General features: G+C 41.7%; 1 protein-coding gene across 5 annotated transcripts in view; it reads right to left on the bottom strand.

Annotated features, from left to right (window-relative positions):
• Window positions 1-24,945, bottom strand: part of EYA2 (EYA transcriptional coactivator and phosphatase 2) — a 90,500-nt gene that overhangs the window by 36,998 nt on the left and 28,557 nt on the right. For all 5 annotated transcript variants that reach the window (XM_064391372.1, XM_064391369.1, XM_064391370.1 and 2 more), the window contains exons 2-5: window positions 15,642-15,760; window positions 11,962-12,010; window positions 11,224-11,366; window positions 7,996-8,112 (exon numbers count right to left, since the gene is read on the bottom strand). In XM_064391372.1, the coding sequence (XP_064247442.1) occupies window positions 7,996-8,112; window positions 11,224-11,366; window positions 11,962-12,010; window positions 15,642-15,750 (418 nt within the window). In that variant the 5' untranslated portion in view covers window positions 15,751-15,760. The remainder of the gene's footprint in view (window positions 1-7,995; window positions 8,113-11,223; window positions 11,367-11,961; window positions 12,011-15,641; window positions 15,761-24,945) is intronic.

The raw sequence follows: 24,945 nt of genomic DNA, 5'->3' as shown, positions 1-24,945 counted from the left end.
AGCTGGACAGCTTCAGTGTTTACCACAGCTCTCTGGGCAGCCAGCTGTGAGCCCAGGAACACTGAAAAGATGCAACACTGAGGGTGGCTACCACGGGCATTTCTGAGTATGTTTGGGTCATGATTTAAATCCCAAAAAAGCAGAATGAGGAAGCTCAGACCTAAGCATTTCCTCTAACTCTTAGATGAAACGCACAATGGTTCCACAGAGAGTTCTCTCAAAGGATTTAGGACATTTAGGACTAATAAAATAAATGCCTGCAGGGGTCAGCTGAATTGCATGGTGTTTTACAAGGCTGCACACAATGGCCTGTGCACTCTGACATCATCAGGCTGTTTTCCTGCAGGAAGCACTGCTGGCTGTGGGTGATGAAGGCAAAGGCCCCAGTCCTCCTCCCTGCACAGCGTGCTTTGCTCTGTGCTTTGAACATCTGCCTGAAGGCTTCCATGGTCATTCAGAGGGGTTCTTTGCAGTGCTTTAGCTCTCTGACAAGCTAATGTTTCCTGCAGTAAATACTGCCTTCTCCAAGCTGCTACACTTTTACTGAGAGGTTAAGCACTCATCAAAATTACCTCCCACCAGCTATACTCTAGTGCCTTGTAAGGTTCCAAATCCTACAACATCTGCCTGCATTTACTGGGCAAGAAGACTCATAAAACCTTGCATGCTTGTCAGCTGTGGAGGCATTTCAAGACTATCCAACCTGTTAAAGGAGAAGAAAAACTCAACCCATATGTACTTTGCAGCAGATTGCTCAACTGTTTGCCATTAGGTGTAATGAACCCTTCTCCAAAAAGTCTTGTATTTCTGTCTGGAAGGGCTCAGACAGTGCAGGGAAGAGCACACTGCATTAACCTAGATGAAAAGCATTATTGTACAGTGTTACACCACTTGACATCGGCAGTGTCTGGTAAAGGACATTGCTCCCAAAAGCATTTGAACACCTCCTGCAGATGATACTCTCAGATACAAAACCCATTCTAAATAAGTCCATTTGTCTCCCATCACAATCCCATGCAGCCCTGTCACCCTGACCAGGTGTTTGAGGGCACTCTGAATGATATAAAGCACATTTCACAGCTCAGCTTTTCTGAGTCAAAGCTCTTCCCCTGCTCCTGGGAGCACTCAAACCACAGAGCCTCAAAAAGCTTTAGTAAGTGATGACCAAAGCAGCTTTAAGAGCCTGGCTTTTACCATCCTTTTGAGCTTGGTCATCTGTATAGCTCAATCCAGATCAACAATGGTGTTGAAAGTGCTGGGATGGTTTACAGTTACTCAGGATTTGAACCATGGGAAAGCACTTAGATTTTACTGTACTCTGAGGAAGTGTTTTTAACCACTTCTATCTAACAATGCTACAGCTATAGAAGGAAATCACACTGAAATGTCTTCAAAAACAAATCCCAAGGAAATGTTTTGGGCCAAAAAGTGAACATCCTTACAGCAAGGATGTAGATTCTTTCTTGTTGAAAAAAAACAACCAGCAAAACTGACTTTATATGGGTGACTCCATGGACACCAAAGAATCAAGATTCCCCCAGCTGCAGTTTTATCCTGGACACAATCCTTCACTGATGAATAACAAGACATGATAAAGGAAATCTGGATTTGCCAACTCCTATGCTAATTAGTGGCCATGGACTTCCAGTTCCCAGGTCAGCATTTAAATATAAGTAGCCTTGTCACATCTACTGTCATGCCATTGGGGATAAAAACTTGCCCGGTCAGCACAGCTGTTATTTAGCAATTCTCTTCCTCTAGAGCAAATTGAATCTCCAAATACCAGTGGAAAAGAGGGAGCTGGTCAGCTCATCTCTACTCTGACCCATTCCTTAGGATCCCTTTAAGTCTCAGCTGAGTCCTGAGGCTTTTCCAGCCTCCATGCACTTCAGTACTGCAGAGACTCCAGGAGAAGAGCCATAACAGAGAAAAATGTAAGAAACTTGACAACAGGAGAGTGCTCTTTGTCCTAGTTATGACCTCTGCCAGTTACAGACTTTCTAAGTCAAATTTTCATCCTCCTCTTTTAATTTGTGGGCTCCACTTCAGACAGTGCAGGTATTCTCACAGTTCTAGAGGTCACAGTGCTGCAGTGCAGAATGTCAGTGTTTAAATCCTGCCAATATAAACAGAAGGGGCATCCAAGCTACATATAAAAAGGCCCATGCCAGAGTGTTATCCACTGCCAGAGCAGTTCAGAAACTCCTGGGCTGCACAGCCTGTGCTAACTCAAGCAGGGTCAGGCTGAACTTGTCCACAAACATCATCCCAGTCTCTCATGCAGTGACTGAATTCTGCTTTTTCCACCTCACACAGTGCTTGGAGATGAGATACAACAAAAGCAGTACCAGTAATGCACAGCATCATGAATCTGATGTTTCCTAACTTTCAAATGTTTATCTGTGCAGGTATGATGTTTCTTGATACACATTCTTATATGTAATTTTACACTAGTTCTTCCATTGCCTTCTAGACATTTTCAAAATCATTAGGTATACTGAATCAATTATTCAGTGAAGCTTCCATAACATTTTAGCATATTCTTTGCCAATTGCACTGTAAGCTGAATAATCAAGGCCAAGTTCATGATTTCCCAAGCTGTTACTATCCTATGTTTTTGGATTTTTTAATATCCTACAGAAGCATTGAAAATAAAATCCATAGAGAAGTCTCTATGACATCCAAACATCTCTCTGTTTTCTGTGTTGATTTTGCTCACTAATCCACATTTTGAGATTTCTATCTGACTTCCACCAATGCTCCCAAGACAGTCAAGCAGCATGTTAGGGAAATGTCACTTCTTTCTTCTCTGTAGATTTCCCCTTTCTCACCACACAAACTCTTCTCTGTATTTTCCTTATTTTCCCTTTACTACAGCCCCTACCTTTTACTGCTTCTCTCTGACAGAGCTGCTCCCATCTCCCCGGTGCCACCTCGGCAAGCCTGATGATAAAGTCACACAAAACTCTCAAGGAGACACAGACACCTCCAAAATAAAAGCTCTGCCTCAGAGAAGATTCCTGTTTTTACTGTACCAGTTAATATTTAATTTCCATTAAATGGCAAGAGGTAGAGGAGAGCTTTCCCCTTGACAGCAGTAGCACAGGTCCTTGCAGCCTACAGTGCATCACTGTCAACACCTCTGCCTCTCCCACGGACTTCCCCTCTCCTAGAAATCAGCTCCTTTTAAAACAAAGTAAATGGAGCACAGTCAGCCCCTGGTGTTTAAAAATCTTTGAAAGGGAGACTGTGCTGTTATTCTGAGGAGCCTTGTATTTACACTGCAAAAAGTGAGGTCTGACCCCTCCTGAAGAGAGGCCTCTCCCTGCTGAACCCACCACGGAGTGGAGCACAGCTCTACTGCCACGCTTTGAGACTGCAATTAATGCAAACCAGCTGCCAAGCAGAAGCTTTTGAAAGAGGCTGCTCCTTTTCTACTGAGGTTTTCATTTTATCAATCTAAGGCATCTGAGTGACAGTCTGCTGAGAACATGCTCTCACTTTCCTTTATTTTTGGGACTTCACGTGGATTCACGATCTGGATGCCGAAGTGTGATCCACATTTCTCAGGTGTAGATTGAAATTTCATCACTATTTTCATCACCAAGTACTTCAAGAATCAAGTTTAAAACTAAACATCGACTTCCTTTGCAAAATTCATGCAGGCAGAGGTAACTGTTCACACCAAATTGGTATTTATGACCTCCTATTGAATTTCTAACACAAATTGGCACACAATTGCAAGAAATTCTGGCATCTCTTGGAAAAAAAATTTGTCTAGATTATCCAGATATCAACAAGGGTAAAAATGTTTTCAGCGTAAGAAAACATTTTAATTGATTAATTATGCATATTTTACTTGTTCTCAGGCCAGGAGAACAATTCATAACCAATTCATTCCACAAACATAAGCTACATATATATAATCCATTTTAATCCATTTTAAATCAGTGTTGCACAAAAGAAATGCTAATTTCTATTCATTTACTAGTTCACAGCTCATCAGAAGGGCTCTGCAAAGAAAATAAATGTTCAGCAGTAGCAAAGAATTTCACTGCATAGGTCTTTGGTCCCAAATTTATGTCTGTCCCAAGCTCAACACTGTTATGCAATTCCTTGGCAAAGGAAAGTTATCCCAGTTACATAACTGATTTTTCCTTTGTAATGTAAAAAGTATTTTGTGGGTAGATAGATTTGGATATTAAAAAACCCCAAAAAAGCAGTCAAATCTTTTCCTGCCCAACAACAGCATCCACAGTGGTCTTTGGCCACAGTTTTAACTGTTGTGCAACTCCATAGTTTCATGCCAGCTGTCATTTCAGCAATTATAGCTGAAGAGCAGGGCATTGTCTAGGAATTAATGACAAGCTGAGAAGAGATGGCCTAATGTGCAATCAAGGGGTAGCACATGCTCTTGCAGCCACAGGAAATGCTCTATAAGCTGGCTGTTATTGCACTCTCTGCAGAGCTGATGGGTTTCTGGGCTAGCTAATGTGCTGGCACAATTTTCTCTTTGTATTTTACATAGCTCACTAAATGCTAAGTTCCTTATATTCCAAAGATTTCTCCCCCACCCTCAGCAACAAGCAGTTTCCTCAGCTGCCAGTTAAGACAGTAAGTTTTTGGGGGCAGAACTGGAAGATAATCTTTGTGTCTCATGTTCAATTTTTATCATTGAATAATAATTTTACCAGAAGTCTGAGCAAATCACCGAGTGGCTAAATTTTCAGAAAATGTAAACTTAGAAAAATGTGTAAAAAAAGCAAAAATATATTTCTAACATCAAGCCCAGGGTGTTTGGTGATTTGGTGCTGTAATTGAACACTTACATGAGGATTGATTAAGAAATGAAATGGACTTTGAAGAAACATTTCTTTCCCAGCATGACAAATTTACCACTTTAAAGGCAAAAACATAATGCAAGCTGTTACCTCCTCTCCAGATTAATGACTCTAAAAGTGAGTGACATCCCCAGACTGGCCACATGCATATTTCAGATCTCTTGATTACGAAACAAATAATTTTCTAAATGTAGTAATGACATGGAACAACCCTGTACACAGCACAGGTTAAAAAGAACAAGAAGAGAGGAAAAAAGTCACTCCTTCAGAGCAAATATATGAATACCAGATTTCAGTCTGAATTTTACTTGAAACCTGATGATATCCACTGTTACTTGGCAATAAAATATTTATTTTAATCCACAGCACCTTTGCAATATGTTTTTTTTTTTGTCATTTTTATGAGCTATGGAACTTGCTAATCTCATCTTCTACATTTGTATATATGTGTGACACATTGCATTAGCTATTTGGCTAACAAACTCTTCCACAATCAATTTAGTTTCATGCTAGGGAAGCATGAAAATAGATTTCTCCTTCTGGCTGGCTGTAAAATAGCTCTTTTTCTTTACTACTTACTGACCAAAAGGATGTTACATCTTCATTCTTGCTCTTTAGTGGATCCTGTCCTTGCTCAAGGACCAGGATACAACTGACAGCTGGAGTTCAGGATGAAAAGCTGAATGCTGCCCCTTTACACCTGCATCACCTGTGTTTGTGCTGCAAACAATCAGACCTGAACAGGGAGCAGAATGTGGCTTCAGAGGTACCATTTCCTGCTCACAGGCACCCCAGGCTGCCAGGGCTGCTGCCAAACAAACAGCAGAGGGAACAACCCAGCACCAGCCATGCTGGCACCTACTGAAGGACAGCATTTGTCCTAGAGCCTGTGAGACACAAATCTGTCACCCAAGAGGCTGTCTGTTCCTTGGTGAGTGGTGTAACACCTACACTGGGCACTTATTTGCTGCTGTAACTCATATCTGAGGGGACAGTGAGGAGGAAAAACAAGGGCTGATCAATCTGCCCACCCACCCTCACCCACAGATGAGATCATTATGTTGCTCTGGGAGCTGGTCCTCAGCGGAGGCAAACAATACAAACTTACTTCACTTATGTACCTGAGCTATTAACTCTTTACAATACTTGCAGAGAATAGATTTTAAAAAGAAATTTTTTTCCTTGCACTTGATAATAGAAAACTGAGCAGCAGTTGAAGGTACCTTTTCTTGCTGAGCCCCTGACCATCACCCTCTTCACGATTTCTCTTCCCCCATGATTCAAAAGACATGTTGTCCTTGAACTGGGAGTTAGAAATTTGACTCTGAAAGCCCCCCTGAAATTTTTAATAAAACATAACGACAAAAGTTTGTCCTTTTCAGCTGGTTTAGCCCATCACCAGCAAAGCCCTGGGGCGGGGTGGCACAGGCAGCCATCCCCTCCCCACCCCCAAGTGCTGCGGCGTGGGAAAGCCCTGAGCCCACATTCCTCAGTAGCACTCAGCACAGGAAGGCTCCTGGCTCCTCACTCAAACCTTTCACTAGCACTCAGCAAGGTAAATAAACCATACAGTCAGGGAGCTTCAGCCTGCTCCTCTCACAAGCCAGCAGAGGGAGGGTGGAAATATTTGTTTACAGGGAGACACATTTACTCCTGCTCCCTGTGCCCAGAGAAAGCACCTGCCACTTGCAGAAACTGTGTTCTTGTGTGTTAAAGGCTTACTGAGCTGGCTGGAAGGATATCCGTGGAATAAATATGTGAAAAGAAGTGATTTTACCTAATAACACAGCATGGCCCTAGGGCAGCTTCATGCTCACACACACAGCTCTCCTCAGCCTGTCTTGATACAACTCATGGCTGTGTCACTGCTACAAATCATGGCTTGCAAATCATTTTCAAGTGTAGATGCACAAAATTTGCTTGTTTAAACCTCTTGACAATGGGGACACCTTAAAAACCTCAGTCCTAATAAAGTCAAGAGTCTGCCCTCTCAAAAGAGCACAAGTGGAAGTAGGACAGGTGAAACCTGTAGGAATCCAGGTGACAAAAACCCCAATCCCACAGACTTCCTTTTTTTTCTTTTTTGCCACATCCAACACATGTGTCTTCAGCATGTACTATGAGGTATTCAAGCCCCAAAAACCACCTCAGTTATAGAGATAACGTGCTCTAACAAAACGAGGAGTCTCAGCCAAGGGCCAACTCTTAGTCTTCAGCTTTCTTAGATAATACCTGGAATAAAACTTTTCTCTGTTTTCATTACTGTTTAGGATTTTAGTTGGTCTCAGACTTAAAATAAAAGTGGATGTGTATGCTCACCTTTCACTTTCAGGATTGAGAAGAATTAAAATAATTAAAAGACAGTTTTGCAATGAGAACAGCTAAGTATAATAGGGCCTTTTGCATAAAACCCTCAACAATATCCAAAAGCAAAGTGATCTCTCTCCCCTTCAACAGCTTCTATAAGAGTTTGGGAATGCCATGCAATTCCTCTTTGGTTTTCCAACCCTTGGAAAATCTCAGAGGGATGAAGAAAGCCAAGGCAGAGCTTTATCCTCGTGTGCATTTGTCTCCCCTCAAGCAGAGTCACTCTCATTTTTCTTAGTATCAAAGTATCAGGCTGTTAGATAAATACTAGTAGGGAGAATATGCAGCAGTTTAAGCACAGAGCAGTTTGTTCAGGTCAGCATAAGGCAGAAAGAAGCATAATACTGACAGGACTGCTTGCATGAAGTGTAAAACCACCTTTGTTTTGCTTCCATCAGAATGCAGGAACTCACACCAACACAACAATCCCAGGTATGCAGTCATAGAACTAATTACGAGAAAGAAAACACGGTTTCTGCAGAAAGACAAAGCTTATATTGATCACAGATGAAATTCTGCTAGGGCATAACACTGTTGAATCCAGTCCCTCAGCCAGAAATCAATGCCTTGATGAGCAAAACAGATCAAGCAGAGACTTCACCTCCTTCCCTGAGCTGACCGCCTGAACCAAGAATCTTTCCACAGCACTTGCAGGAGGAGAATGGGTCCAGCACGGGGCAGGGAGTGCCCCAGGTGACCCTGCGAGTGCCCAGGTGACCCTGCCAGTGCCCAGGTGACCCTGTGAGTGCCCAGGTGACCCTGCCAGTGCCCAGCCCTGACCACTCACCGTGCATCTGGTAGGTGTAGGGCGCCTGCCCCGCCGCGGGCGCGCTGAAGCCGGAGCCGTAGCTGAGAAAGCCACTCTGCCCTGGGGAGTGGCTCAGGCTGTCCTCTGTCTTAATGCCTTTGGGAGCCAAGAGAAAACGTGAGTGCTCGCCATGTAAAGATGGACAAAAAACAAGTGTAGGAATTAACGATTTTTCAGCTGGATTTTAACCTAATAAGCTCTATTTTTTTACACTTTCTTTCACACACATATACATATTAGAGATATCTCTCTCTCTAGATATATATCTAATATGTATATGTGATATAGATATGTATAAAAATATAATAAACACGCACATATAATAATACAGATACATAGATATAGATGATATAGATGATATAGATGATATAGATGATACAGATAGAGATATAGATATAGAGATATAGATATAGAGATATAGATATAGATTAGATATAGATATAGATATAGATATAGATATAGATATAGATATAGATAGATATAGATATAGATTAGATATAGATATAGATATATCTAGATATAGATGTGTGTGCGTGTGTTTCATTATTTGCATTACCCAAACAGGTCTCCTAACAGCCAAACAAATTCATCCCAAATTTATTCGGGATTTATTAATTTATTTGAGTCAGCTACATCCTACATCCACAACCAAATGCACTTTTGCTAAGATGGGTAAACAACCATGAATAATACTGCTTTCAAAAACAATTTCTGAAGAATTGAAGAAACTCACTGACACACAAACTTCCTTAAGTGTTATCAGATGCAAGCAATCATTAACAATGGAACAGGACCTTCAGCAAAATAACCTCAAGATTTCTGTTCTCAAAAGAGTTACTTTTTATTTGCATTGTATTTTCAGCTTTGGTATCAAAACATTTATTGGTAAGTGCTACAGGAGAGTCATCATCTACTCAGTTGGATATAACATACAGTTCAGGAACAACAGGTAAGCCCTGAAGCCACAAAAATCTTTTCATTTCTAAAACCAGGCAATTAAACTGACAATTTACAGGAGGAACAGCAATAGTTGAATTAAACATTGCAAGATGAAACCCTTGCTGGTAATGAAAGGAGTTGATATTTTATTCTGAGATGCTGCTGAGATTGTACAGCTGTATTATTAAAATAAACAGCTCAAAGGTGCAACATATTATGAACCCTTTGGGCGTGATCCTTCCCTCTTTTGCATCCTATTTGCACAACAAAAGATGGCCAATGGACACTCCCTGGGTGCTGGGATTAAAAAAAAAGATCCTGCTGATGTTCGGGAATTGGATTTACACACTCTCCATGCTGTTCTCATCTTTTAGCACTTGTAGACAAGTTGAATTCAGGTGTCTTACCCCAAACATGCTCATTTCCAGCTTAACTAGAAGCAGCAAGTCTGTGCTTGCTCAGGTTTGGAGTAAGCTCTCCCAGATAATGTTTTCTCTAATGAAAATCACTTATTATAGCTTTAGGTGAGAAGAACTGTGATGCACTTTGAGCACAAGCTCATAACAAGATGACTGTGAAAGGCAGGAAGTTTATTTGGACAGTGAGGGGACAAATTATGATGCAAGTGTGGGGCTTCATCACTGCTGGGGAAGGGAGGAGTGTGCAGAGAAGCCCCTCTTCCCAACATCCCGTGCTTTTCTATTCCATCAGCACTCCTCAGGCCAGCATTCAACCTGCCCACCCCAGTTACAATTAATCTTCAGCAAATGGGCCTCTTTGGAAGCCTAAAAATTGTTGTCAGACAGCAAAATACTTTAGCACCAAATTAATTTCCACATAATGTTCTGTTTTGTCTAGGAACTGGCCCAGTTTTATTTTTTGTGCCTAAAGACAATACTGCTTCATTGTTCTTGGTTGTCAGCCAGGTGGAGTTTTTCATATGCTGTGCATCTTAGAGAGGGTGTACAGGCTGGGGGAGGGAAACCACTGCTCAAGGATGCTAAGAGGTCACCCACAGGATTTATAAGCAGCATATGGGCCTGACACATGTATGCCCTAAAGCCTCTAGGCAGTAGCAAATGGCTCTCTTTCACCTGCTCTAGCAGGACAACTGCTCAGAGTTTTCCTTGGACGTCAGCCAGCTGATGTGAACACACAAACAGCTCCAGGAAAGGGTCTCAAAACATTCTTCTCATCATCCTGGTAGAGCTTTGGCTCTGCCAAGGCCACCTCCCCAGCCTTCTAGAGGGCTGCACTGAATTTCCCTTCAGTAAAAGCTGTATAAAACCTTCTTGTTGGGTAGACATACTGTATTTGCCAAGTAAACAAAGGTGTTAAGGAGCACAAGAGAAAACAGGAGTGGAAACCAAACTATGAAGCCATTTTAATGGTGCAAGACTCAGCCCTCATGGGAGCAGCCAGAAGGAGGAAGCCTGAAGTTTTCTGTTAAAGAGCTGTACCTAAATGAGAGCAACATCTCTCTGTCTTTAGGTGTGGAAAGAAATTTCAGCTTCCTCAAGAGCTCAGTATCCCCATGCAGAGCTTGAGGACACTTAAGGCTTGGTTCAGCAGGCATTCCTCTGCAGGAGTGCTGGTTTAATTAACTCCCTGTGAGAATCCCCCAGCTGCTCCTGCCCAGCACTGCCTCCCCACAGCTGTTGGCAAGGCTGTGCAGAAAAGCAGGGAACAAAGCTGACTGGGGTTAGAAAAGCTGACTGAACATATAGCCAGTAAGTGCCCATTTAAACACAAACTGTCTTCCAAAACCAAGGTACCCTGCAACATCTCACCCATGCCTTATTCTGCCCTGCATTTTGGCTCTTCTGTAATAATATACACAGAAATTTTCTCAAAGTAGCTTGTGTTATTGAAACTTCATGAAGAATCGAGGATGGCAAAGTGTAGCTTTCATAATTATCATATTTACTGTACTTTGTCTTGACAGTGGATCATGGGAGCACTCATGAGCTATTACTCCTAAGTGGCACATCCTACTGATGCTGAATTTCTCATACTCTATGACTGACTGGCTCCAAACTTACCTAGTTTGCAAAAACATAACCCATGATATGACCAGCTGATGGGTTTAAAGCTGATATAGTTCAAAGGAAACTCAACATTTAAAGTCAAACTTTCCTCTAAGCTTAAAAAGACAACATTGCTGAGACTCAAATGACACTTCAGTGTAAAACTTAAGGACTTCCAATCAATTTTTCCAGCAGCAGGAGGATGATGTCCTCCCAGGCACCAGGACTGTGGGGTACTCACTGTAGGAGGGGATTCCGTAGGGCTGCCCCGGGGGGGGATAGGCAGTGTAGGCAGCAGCCTGCTGGATTCCCGTGCTGTACTGAGCCTGTCCATAGGCTGCCATCGTGGGGAAGGACGGCACTGGCACTAAATGGGGATAATGTCTATTCAGAACAAGAAAACAGAAGGGTTTAAGGCAATAGTTACTGCACATGATCTTCGAGAGCACAAGCAGAACAGTTCTAGACATCTCGCTGAAATAACGTTCAACACAGGATGCTGAATATTTTGGAACTGAGTGGACTGAAGCAGAAGTTTGTTTTATGAACTATCAGATTAAGCCATCTAAATGCATGACAACTTTAAGACAGTGCAAAATATATGCAAGTTTAAAAAATAAAATAAAATCAACACTGTTTTTTCGTGTTTCATTTTGAGTTTGCTGAACAAGTGAGTGAGATGGGAAACCTCAGACATTTCAACACATCCCCTCTGTGGTTACTCATAAACACGAAAATATTCAAACTGATAAGGTTTGGGTACCCAGAGGTACCAAAACACAGTTAACAGTACCTCAAACCTTATTTCACTCCATATCCAAGAAGATTAAGAACCAGCTACTTCCCTGTGCCAGAGACGTGTGGGGGAACAGGTGGATGGGCTTAGGGCAGATGTTTTCTAAGGTGACAGAAGTCTGCACAAAATGGCTGTTCAGCAGAACAGGGATTTTAAATTACAGCACTTGGCACGAGGACTCACTTTGTGGTGTACAGATGGAGAGGACACTGCGGTGCTGCTTTGCTGCTGCCTGGAAAACAAAATTAAAGGGTCTTAGATTTTCATTGTGTTCTGTTCTGTGGCCAAACTGATACAATTGTTTTTACCACTGCTGGTTTGAGAAAAATATACAGGAATCAAAATACTTTTTATTTTTTAGTTAATATTCCCAAACTGAGGTAGGTAAGAAATATATTCTCTGCTTCACAACAACTATAGATTTAGTTTTTAATTGAGAGTGATACCAGTTGATTGAACTACCAGTTTCTTCTTCTCATGGGACTGATATCAGTCATGAAGCTGGGCTTTGAAGCAATGACTCATATGCTAAAGGCTATAAAAGCCAATACTATGACTGCTGAAGTGATTTAAGCTCACTGCACATTTTGATCTTTTGCTTTTTTTGGTAGTCTCCTAGACCATGACTCACTTTCTTTAATGTCCATTAAAATATATGAAATAATAGTAAATATTAAAAATACAACATCATAAATCTCGTTAATTTGAATTTTTTGAGTTAACTATAGCATACCTTATTGAACTACCAGCAATCAAAAATTACATCAGTAGAAAACCTATCATACAAGTTGAATGTGCAAGATGCCTTCTAATGGACCAAACAACTGGGTGCTGTAACATTACCAAAGAAAAATGTGCCACCAGCTTTTTTTAGAGATAAATTTACATTTACTAAATTAAAAACTGAAAACACAAAAAAGACACAAACAAACAAAGCTAAATTAAAACCTGCAAGCTGTACTGAAAATGCCATACCAAAACACCACCATGTACTTTTTGCAGGTTGCCTCCACAGTGCCATCCAAACTTTGCTCCTCGGTTCCTGGCTGGAGCTGTCATTAATTCAGCACTACAAATGCCAAAACACTCTCACAATCATCAATAATGACAAGCCACAACTGAGTCGGGCTCTGTGTCTCCTGGCTGCATCAATGCACACACCAGACTCACTGCACATGGCTTCTCCACCACCTCCAGTGGCCAAAGCAGCACAGCTTCCTTTGTTCAGACATTGGTCAGCTGGCAAATTAAACATTTAAACCAGTCTTCATTTAATGAAATATGCAAGTGCATATAAAGTCTAAATGCATGCAAACAGTTCTGTGGGTTTGGGTAACTTGTGCTGTAAACATGGACAGAATGACCAAAAAGATCCAACATGCTCACACCTGAAAGGTTTGTTCTTCCTGATTTAGATCTCTCTTGAAATTGTTCTTTCACACACATCCCTTTTTCACAACATTTTACAGCTTGATCATTTTATGCTGTAACACGGAGATTACATAAAACTATTTTTAAAAACACTGCCATTTCATCTGGCAACTTTTTAGACTAAATTTCAATAAAAGTTGCATCATCATGAGTCCTTACTAAAAATATTAATTACTAGGTATCATTCTTTTTTTAGAACGTTAATTTATGTAATTAATGGTGAAATCTCTACATGCATAATCACTAACAGGATCACCCTAATCACTGACAGAAACAAAACCAGAAAAACCCCTGCAACACTCCCACACCTTAGAAAAGTAAAACCCACCTGCAACCCTACCTTGCTTTCTGTACCCATAAAATGTGGTACAGTAACCTATTTCCCAAGCAACAGGCAGACAGGTTTAGTTTAAAATACTGACAAAGGACAGTGTTATAAAAATTCATGTATTATTGACAAAGGATAATGTTATACACACGTATCTATTGACTTACACATCCACGGAAAAAAGACTGAGTTTAAAACCAGAACTGGGCTTACCTGAGTCACCTTCAAACTCAATATGAAAAATTTGCTTTGACTTACCTGAAAGAGAACAGTTTAGAAAATCAGATTTTCAGACTGTGAAAACAAGAACTACACCATTTCTGTCTTTCATTACCAAAGAGAACTGCACTTAAGAAACAGACATTTTACAATTCATTTCTTTCATTCTTAATGGCTTTTACATCAAAAAAACAGCAGAACAGTTTGAGCACAAGCCTCATTTCTCTTCTCTTTGAAAAACACCACAGCATCAAATTTTTATTTTGGTACAGAGTAAACAAGTTTGCCAAGAATGCCAAGTAGGAATTTACTGTGTGTGAATATGCAATATGCTACTGTCACTGACAAGAAAAGGCAAAGTTGATCAGGAAAATGTGCAAATTATACATTATATATATAATATTTCAATTACATTGAAAATTACATTGATATAACTGCACATCTCATGACAAGCACCCATGAGAACAACAAGCCAGGCAGCTACATGGACATCTAAATGAGTAAGTACCATGACTAGACTTGCTAAATTTAATACTTTATGTGTAATACAGAGCATAAATTTGTGTGCATTTATTACATTAAGAGCTCTGTCAGTCTGAGAATTGTCAAACACACAAGTATTTTCCTGTTCTTCAAATTAACCACAAGTATTTTCAAGGGAAAGAGCACAATCTTGGTAGCACAGGGGATCATTCTGTAGAAAAAACACCATAATATTTCTATAAGAAACAAATCAACATGAGCTGTCTCTGGCAGTGGTGTCCAACAGTGGCTCCTGTGTTGGCTCTTATTTATACCACACAACAAAAAGCAGTTCCTGCACTAAGACTTCTACAAAATGATGTACCTAAAAATCATTTCTAGCTGTAATCTTTTCTGCAAACAGGACCATTTAAAAGGATGTTTCCTTTAGGCTGTTATTCCTTCTGCTGCTCTTGTCAATAGGCAGCCACGATGGGCGTGATTTAACCATGCAATTCCTAATGCCTGAGCAAACAGGCAAACAAAACATCCCCTGGCCCTTCCAAGAGCCTATAAATGAAGGGTTAAACATACTACTAAAACATAATAGCCAGTGCCTTTTCCTACCTCCCCTCTAACAGGAAGGCTGACAGATCCTGACCGCAGCAAACAATAGCTGGGATTGTACTAGCAAGAACTAGTTCAGCTGCATCACTTGCCAATAATTTTTTTAGCAGATTTAACATTCTTCTGTTTCCTTCACTTGAACAGTACGATGGGGCAGGGGGGAGAAGGAGGAGATAAATTTCCATCAGAGCCTCAGCCACTGAAGGAATTTGTTCCTGGTACCTGCCAAATGTGAAACTCCAGAGCAGAGGCCAGCAGGGCTAACAATTTGGGGATGGCAGCAGTGGTCTCAGAGCGATGCAAACTGGGGCACAGAGCTGCTTTGGCAGGAGTTTTCAGGCTGCTCAATACATTCCTGGGCCTGGGAGCCCCCACAGTCCCACCTCAGCAGCAGCAGAGCCACCAAAGCCCAGGGCTCACGTTCACATCACCACTGGGGCTCCAGCAAAAACTACCATGTCTACACAAAACACAGTTCACACCTTCAATTCCTCCAGTGGAACAGAAATCTACACATGCATGTGTGTAAATGCAGGCATCAACTATACACAGATATATATTTACATATGAAATATTTCTATTTCATTTGCATTCAAGCCATTGTGGAACTAAAGGATTCAACCACAACTGGCGAGTATACAAAAAAAAAAAAAAAACAAACCCTCAAAAATCTCAGTTGCTCACTGTAGAACTAATTGCCAGAAGCAGAGGCCTTGCAGTGGCCAGCTCCCACTGGTTACACATATTCACATATTTTATGTTAAAGCAGCAAACAACAAGCAGAAGAGCAGCCTACCTTCTATGTCATCTGGAGCCGTGGCATAAATGTGAGAAAGGTTAAGCTTCAGTCTGTCAGGGCACTCTCTATTTACAGTCAGACTGGGTGATATCACTAGATCTAGCATTTCCTTATACCTGAAGGAAAACAAAGGAAAAATACAATTTATTCATTAATTATGCATGCTTACTAATGATTCAATTTTTTTTCCCTAAGAGTATAAATATTAAAGCTGATTACCTAAACCCAGGCTTCATATAAATTCCACATAATAACATTCACTAAAGTTTTCATCAAAGGGAAATGCTGAATTAAAATGCAGTACTTGCTTCCTTGGAGATTACACCCATCTGATTAATGATTTCCCTTTCTTCCTGGATTTTGCCACACAAAAACAAAATTCCAGATCTCTCATATGCCATCAAAGCAAGAATACACCCATCAGTGTCCAGTGAGGCTGCAGAACAGACTGGAACAGGCTGAAAATGAAGCTGAGGGCAGTTAAGATCATTATGGAGTCTTATACAAGGTAATAAAATTAGTACTGGTGACAGGATCAGTTTTCCAGGGGACACCCAAACCAGGCACCCCACTACAATGTCCTGGCCATTAGGTGGCAGTGACACAAGGACAGTCCCTTTGACACGAGCCACCTTCTCTGATGCAACCAAAAACTTCAAGTTAAGGACATCTAGGCCTTAATCTCTGAAGAAAAACACAATTCTTCATGTGTGCACATGACCTACACCACCATGAAAGCTTACAACCTCTGCATTACATTAAACAGTTCAGAAACAAGGACAGAATCCTTATTCCAGACCTTATGTATAAAATCAATAGGTCCATTCCTGTACACACCACCATTTTCAGTTCATGTGCCTGCCTGCAGCTACAGACCTGTTCAGCTGCTTGCTTCCCTCGGAAGTGTCGGGTGTTTTGGATGGGTACAAAATGTCATTAAGTGCGCAGGTTCACACACCTAGGTTTGCAAGTTTTGGTGAAGAAAATGGGGTGAGTACAATAAGGTCTGGCACATTTGATACCTGCACAATTCCTTCTATGCAAGGCAGCTTTCCTTGAAACCTTTACTCCCATCATGTTCTCCCCTTGTTCCCTGTGCAACCATTGCCTGCACCTAGACCTGAAGAACCCATGGGGCAAGGAAAACCTGGAGCTAAATCTCTCAGTTAATTGTCTTTATTTATTTTTAAATACTCACAATGCAATGGAAACCTATTTGGATTTTCCAAGACTAAACTTGCAGCTTTTGGTTCAAGCCCAGAACAGATGATGAACAGAGAACTCAAAGATTCTGTGTTGTTCTTTGCTTCCCATGGCCACACAGAGTCACTGGGTGGAATTAGGGCTATTAGGGGAAAGCATAACTGCTCTTGGACAGAGCAGGGCCTGAGCAGGAGCTCATGGGGGAGATGGAAGTGGTGGTGAGTAGATCCTGGCTGCAGCTTGCTCAGGCTCCCCTTCCCTCCTCACTGAATGTGCCTGCCAAGGCAGCTGGCACATCCCTGCTCCCAGCTGGCACCTCCCCGAGCTGGACTAGGCAGGCAGCACCTGGCTGCTAACAATCCACATCTAAAACATCCCAAAGTTAAAGAGAGCAGCACATGAAGCTGAAATCATCAGGCTTCTGCAATACCAATCTATGTGCTTCTGGGAGAAACCAAGGTTTGTTTTGATTTTCTGTTTAAATACCCCTGTATGGCTTTACCAGCTTTAAGAAACAGAAAACCACATACTTTTTATCTGAACCTCCCCAATCCCTTTTATAAAGCCTTTGAGTCCCTGTGAGGGAGGGCAAGTATTGTTAAGAACAAGCACAAACCAGATCATTTCATCTGTAACTAAACAGCAAAACCAAAACTAAATTCATTTTCACTTTCTCACCTGACAGCTGCACAGACAGAAAACACATGAACACTGAACCCTCTGTGAATCTACAGAACTACCAAAAATAGGCTGAAATGAAGAGGCATAAATAACCATGTAGTGTCCACAACCCCAATCCTCCTCTCTCCACGTGGGATCTGCCCCCCTTGGAAATCCATGTGGGTATCTCATCACCAACACAGCCTCAAGTCCAGAGGCTGGTAAAGGCTTCCCAAGCATGTGCCATGAAGGGGACCTTATGAATGACCAGTGTGGTAGAAATGCTCTGGATGCAACACTTGTGTCATCCCTTTGTCCCCAAGTGCTACCTGCTACAGATCTGCTAAGGAAACCAGAGCAGCATAAAAATCAGCCTTGCTCTGCAGCTGCATCTTTGCTGCTAGTGGGTCTCAAAGGGTTCCACCTTCAGATGTGTCCTTGGAAGAGGAGCACAGCTGGCTCCCCTCCCTGCCTTAGACACAGACAAACTGAAAATGCAGAAGCACAGGGCCACCAATTGTGCCCACAGCAGTGCCCACGCCACCAACGGCGTGGAAATGCAACAAGGAGGCAGATGTGTGCAAAGATATGAAAAAATAGTCCTCAGGTGTAAAAAATCCTACGAAAGGACACAGCCCAGAGCTGAAACAACAATCCATGAGTCCTCACTCACGAGAGGCTTCACTCAGCACTGCAGAAGTTCTGCTCCATCTGGTACTGAAGCACAGCCTGCAGGGCACTAAGGGATGGTCACAACCCTTCTTCTGCACACTGAACTCGTGCCAGAGCTGCTTCTCCAGAAAAGCCAGCACTCTCTTGCTGCCACAGCCAGCCTGCCACAGAGAAAGGGCTCAGAGGGAATTTTGTGGTGCTTCTCAGTGGGGCAGAACAAGGTACGAGCTGTGGCTCCTAAGGCTCTCTGAAAAACAGCAGGGTGGGCAGGGGCTCTTTCCCAGAGGATTTAAGGAATTAGTTTATTCAAATCCACTAGCACCCAATTAAATTTTGCCTGCATGGCTGAGAAAGTGGGGTTCCATTTTATACAAGCTTTTCCTTTCCACTCTGAGCACCATCTCATTTCTTTTCCCCTTGCTTCCTTAGGGCTACCCCTGAGCTGAGGGAAAGCACTGCTGCCCCAGATCCTGTCAGGCTGGGGCTGTTCCACCTTGTTTCTCAGATAACACATGCCCTCTAGCATAATCCAAACCCCCATCATTCATGACACTGCCCAGGCTGTTGCCAAGTGAACAGGAGCAGATGTTTAAAGGGAAACGATCTTTTATAGTGATTAATGCACTTTAATTACATCATTGTTCAGGGATTTCATTAGCTACTCTCTGCCTGATGGTTTTTCTACTGGTTTTGCTCTGTTCACTTTTGTATTCACCAAGTCACATCGTATTTTCCTGTTTTTTCAGCTCTCATTTTAGTTTAGAGTCTGTGTTAGTTGCATGTACAAACAGGTAACTTTTCACAGAACTGCGTGGCTGGCTGTGCACGTCACGTATGAGTGCTGTGAGTGGCTTTGCCTGTTTTGCACGCACCATTTACTGATTTATTCATGTGCATTTCTTGCCTATGGACTTCTTGACAAGAGTTTCTGAAATTCCAGTTTTAATGGTGGCAAGCTACAGAAAACAGTCAAATAATGGAACAGGGCTGGTATTTAACACAGTAAATGACATGCTGGAGTGCAACTGATGAAAATATCAGGTCTTTGTTTTCTTTTTAGAGAAAAAACATTTTCTGGCTTAAGCAGTGTACAGTAAATCAGTAATAAAGTTTGCTGAATATGAGCTTTTATTAAAACCAGTGATGGCAGCATCTAACATGCAGGGCTGACAGACATCTGGAAGAGCTTTTGGCTTCTATAATTAAGAAGAACCTTGTGTGAATTTGTTGCTCAGCTTTTCCATTAGAATCCCCTACTCAAACCCCAGTATTTTGCCCTGAAATTTAGCCCACAAAATCTCTGCCAAAAACAGAAACTTTTTTCAAATGTTTAGGAATGAAAAAAAAATAGAAATACAAGGTTGTTGTTTTTTGTTTGTTTTTTTTTTTTCCTTTTCAGTCATTATGAAGCTAGGAATGCCAGATTAAACAATTAAAGGTTTCAGATTTTTGACTGAGGTGTTGGGACAACTGGCAAACCCCCTGTTCTTTTACAGTGATGTTTTGAAGGCAGTGATTCCAGACCCGAAGTCAAGGCAGTCAAATGAGTGCTGAAGATAGAACTCCTGAGTGATCTAATCTCTCTCCAGCAAAGTGCTCACAAATGGCTGTCCAACACCATGGAGGGACCCGTGTGATGCCTTAAGTTTGAGCTTTCATATTTTCCAGATTCTGTACTGCACTGGTACATAACTCTGAACCTAACACAGAGTTTAGCAGGTTCTCCTCACAGCTCAGTCACACAAAACAATCCTTTTTCAGCCTGAGGACTAAGGACACTATTACAGCTTCAGGCCCAAAAAGTGCAAACAAAGCAAACTGAGGAGAGAAATGTGGGAGGATGGGACTTCATAACCTGCAGCTGTAATTGGACAATTAACCCCAACAAGGAAATGGACCAAATCATATAAAAGTGTGAAAACTCATGACCCATCATCCCCCTTGGGTGTAGCCTTGGCCAGGCTCTTGTATTGCCCAAGGAATATCCTTTGAAGGCCTTTTAATAAATCCCTACTTTATTCCTTTAACACTGCCTAGACTCTGTTCTAGGCAGCCTCTCAAGGCATCAGGTGTGCAAGGTGATGAGAACTCCATGGATCATATTTTGGGAGGCTGGAAGAGGAAACCACCACGGCATTGTGGGCAGATGGAACCTCAGCACAGCTCTGCCCAGCACAGCTGGCAAGCCAGAAGGCACCAGAAACAGATCAAGGAGTCTTCTTCCAAAGCTTGGAGCTCTGCTGCTCAGGTAGAACCTCAATCCTCTCTGAGCCTGCTCCCACTTGTGATTAACATCCTCCCCTCAACACACTAAAGGCAGCTCAGGGCACTTCCATCCTCCCCGTGGAGCCAGTGGGAATCTGCACTTTTTGCTCATCTCTACTCCATTTCTGGGGTGAGAAGACAGAATTCTGGCTTCAAAATGTACCCAAACGGTAAAAAAAAAAAATGTTCAAAGGAGAGCTTTCAGGGCATTTTCAGCAAATGAGACACCTGGGTAGTATGAGGTACCAGGGTAAACTCAATGGCTGAGTGATGGAGGGATTTCAGAGGGAATATGTGCAAGGAAGAGCAGGGCATTTTCCCCAAAACAACAGCAGTCTGCAGGAGGGCATCTGAGCAACAGGAAGGACAGTCAGGAGTGAAAGACACTTAGTGGGTGTAGGAAAAAGGAGAATGAGCTCTGCATCTGCCACCAGAGAAGCAACTGAAGAGGTGGGAGCCCTGCAGGTGAAAAAGACAAAATTCCTCCCCTTGGGAAAAACCTGCCAGAGCCTACAGTGGAAAGGACAAGTACTTCGAGGGAGTGAGAAATTGCAAAGTTTCTCAGAAATTGTGCTCCCTGCAACAATCCCATGCAATGATCTTCTCAAGAATTTTTACTTGTATCTGGATGGAGGCCAAACACAAGCTTAAACCACTAGATCTTCCTAAACATTTGCATATGCCAGCACAGAGCCCTAGGCAGCAGTGGTACAAGCCAAGTCCTCTGCTTTTAGCTCTGCTGGGAAGGGGAGGAGTAGAGACAGAGATTGCAGCAGAATTGCAAGAGTAACATTTTTGTCTTGCTTCTGTGACTTTATCTGGTTTTAATTAGTTGATCAACTGCTTTCATCTTTCAACCCTCCTAAAAAATGGTGCAGATTGCTAAGAAATACTTGATTATTTCAGTGGTACTCATCATTAAAAAGATGGCAGTCTGATTCCCCACTTTATCTCAGAAGTGAATCACATGCAAAAAAATCTGAAGGTGGCTTTCTCACTCTCTGATTCAGAGAAAACAAACAAACCCCATCCCAGTCCTAAAAAGTTTGGGTTTAATTCATTCTAGGAAATACAAGATTAATTTTTTCCCCATATGGATAAAATTTTCAAAAGCACCTGCTATGCCTCATTAATTTTCATTGAGAATTAAAACTTCTACTGTTTTAACTCCATGGGAAGCATAGTAGCTTAGGCAGCATTGCCAGAACTTTTGGTAGCAAAATTCTGCTCCCAATTTTACTTTGCTCCTGTACAAAAATAAAGGAATCATTCATAAGCAAAGAAAACAGTATTATCTTGCAGCCACCTTCCACATGGTATAATCATAGGGAATCTCCCACACTGAAGATTTTGGCTACTTCTATCCACACATTTCAAAAGCAGAGGAAAGTAATTTCATTTCCTCTGTCAGTACATTCCTCCCCACACTGCTTGGCCGTTCTTCTCTCCATCTATAAAAGCTTCTTTGTTCCATTTCAAAAACTCAAAAATGCTTCAGCAGGTGAAAGCCACGACCCTATTTTCTCTTTTATCACAAGTCTTAGTTCACCCACGAGTACATCAGATAGATGTAAGCAGGAAAAGCCTGAACAGGCACAAAGTTAAACCTGGGCTGGCATTAATGCTCGTGTCCAAGACAGCACAGCCTCGGTGACAAGATTTGCTTTCAAGGTGATGGCAGGGCAGATGCCTTGGGCTGTTTATATTCCTGAGAGCTGTTTTTTACCCATGTAACTGCACAATAAAAGCAGCAGTACTGTCTGGATTTATCATTGCCCAGCCTGTTTCAGACACAAAAGAAAGGGGACTCCTCACTACGGCTGTAGCACAGCCACACAGCCTCCAGCACGTGTTATCTCAGGCTGAGGATGAAACCAAGAGAAACAGGATAAAAGTTATGTGATAGGTAAGGAAAAAAAATAGTTTGGGTTAACATTGAGATTTCAAATTGCTCTTTTTTTTTAAAAAAAAGTGTTAATTCTAAACAAGTTTAAGAAAAATAACTGAGAAAAAATAACAAAACAGACCAATTCTTTCACACTTCTGAAACCACTATTGTTTAAAAACAACCAAAGTATTCCATCAGCTTTAAAATCTTTCCCCACATGGTTTCTGTGTTTTGTCTTTTTTTTTTTTCCTTTAAATGAGACAGTCTTTTTTATCAAAATTTTACTTTCACTGGAAGTTTTCTCTCTTGCTCTAACCCATAGACCAGACAGTGAAAAACAGATGAAAATTCCTGTCTCATGAATTTTTTGAGCCACATTAACTTTTTTTTTCCTTTCTTTTTTGGAAGGAACGTCAGCCTTAAGATTTTTCAGTGCTTGGAACCGGCACAAATAATTGCATGCCTTGTTTCCCTGGAAGTCCTGAATTTCCAGAAGCATTGACTTGCTTCAGCAGGCTTCATCACCTGCTATTCCAGTCTGCTTTTCATTGATTTTTCTTTAAACACACTATTTTTTTTTCTTTAAATACACTATTTCTTTTTTGGCTCAGATAAAAAAATAATAGGGTGTCTTCATATAAATAAATGTTCTTCCTCCTCCTTGCAGGGCTTCACTACTGCCTCCTCCAGGTGCTGTTTTCCTGATCCCCCCTGCAGACACAGCACACTGAGATGAAAAAGGGGCATGAGCTGGGCTGAGATTCCCCTGCCTTTCCTGCAATTAAAATGGAAGAGACTGAAGGAAGACAGAGCAGGGGGAGCAGCAGCATTTTCTGGCTGAGCAGCCCACAGAAAAGGGGATTCAGTGCCCATAAAACCACCCAGGACAGGGCACCTTCACCATTCGCTCTGGAAGCACACTCTGAGAGGCAGCCTGAACATTCGAGTGAGCTCATGATGGGATTCACACCACAGAGCTCCAACCCGGCAGCCTGACCAGAAACACATCATGACATTGGCTGGAGCCACTGCGTCTTTTAAAATTCATTTCAGCAACAGTATTTCACTTATTCTAAGTCAAAATGAGAAAGTAGAATTTTTCACAATGCCTTTTTTTTTGATCTGTTGGATCTATTTGCTAAGTGGAGCAACCCTTGCAAAGATATTATTTTAGATATTATTTTCCAAAGCATAAAATTACTCAGCTTTCTTACTGTGAACAAGCAAGTACCACACAGAACAGGATACACTGAAAAGAAACACTATGAGCTTACAGCCTACAGTGATTTGAAATACAAAATTGTATATGCATGCATACATACAAAAGTACATAAATAATCTCTTTCAGCTTCCACATTCCTATTTGACATTCACAAGCTTTTTAATTTCATCACACCTCTTCCTATTCAGATCCCCCAGGCATGCCAGGGCTGCACTGACTGTAGAAAACCACTCCAGCAGCTCCAGCTGCAGAATTAGGGCTGTTCATGTAAAATAACTGCACAATAACTGCTTCCAGAGTCAGGGCTTCCCAAACCAAGGGCTGCAGCTCATGACAACTGTCACTATTTAGGCACCTCTTTCCACTTTGAGGAGCTACATTTTTTACTCCTTCTCCTCAGAATCACAAGGGCTAAAGACACACATAGATAGATAGATAGATAGATAGATAGACAGATAGATAGATAGACAGATAGATAGATAGATGAAATTATAGAGTTTATTCCCCTCTGTTTTCTGCTTTCTCCTCACATCATGGTGAGTAAAGAAACATGAAACTCTGATCTTACCAGGACAAACCTCATTCTCAGATGTGTGTGTTTGCAGGGCCGCATTTTGTAAAACATTTGCATCATCAATACACTGCAACATAAAGCAATTACATAAGAAAATTAAGCATCCAGAAACTACTTCACCTCTACCATTCCAGGATGAAGCAGAGACAATAAAGCACTGAACATCACAGAAAAAAAAACATCTGCTTCAAAAAGTAGTGGAAAATCCCAAATGGAGAACAGAGGTTTCCTTGCTTGCCTGTGGAGACTTGGGCACACCTGCCCAGTGTCATGAGAGAAACTACTTTTAGTCAGTCATTTTTGTAAAACTATTCAGTGAGGCAAGTAACAACTGCCCTGAAACTCTATTTAATGCAGCAGGACAAGACAAATCATCCCAAGCTGTAGAGGAATTGGGAGGGAAAGCACCTCACACAGCTGGAGCTGCAGGGCAGCAGGAATTCTATCCCTGCACAGTTTAATGCAGTGAAAGTTGGCCATTAGCTGGAACAAGTGCCAAGGGAAAACATTTTCCAGAAAGTTTAAAACATTTATACCACCCACATCCTAACAAAAAACTCCTCATTCAAAAGGTAGTGATGCACCATCCACGAAGCTGCCCCAAGTCTCAGAGTGTGAGCAATTGGTCTAGTGGCAGGGGGGCTGGAACAAGATGAACTTTAATGTCTCTTCCAACCCACCCATTCCATGATTCCATGAAGTTCCCACAGAAAAAGCAATGCATTAGAAAATACTTGCTCGTGTCACTTGAAAAGTAATGCTCTTATTAAAATCCACAGGTGTGTGCAAGAAAAAGTGGTGCTCACTCACATGGGAA

Source organism: Passer domesticus, chromosome 16 (genome assembly GCF_036417665.1).
Source record: "Passer domesticus isolate bPasDom1 chromosome 16, bPasDom1.hap1, whole genome shotgun sequence".
Lineage (NCBI taxonomy): Eukaryota > Metazoa > Chordata > Aves > Passeriformes > Passeridae > Passer > Passer domesticus.
This window is presented reverse-complemented; position numbering and strand designations above follow the sequence as displayed.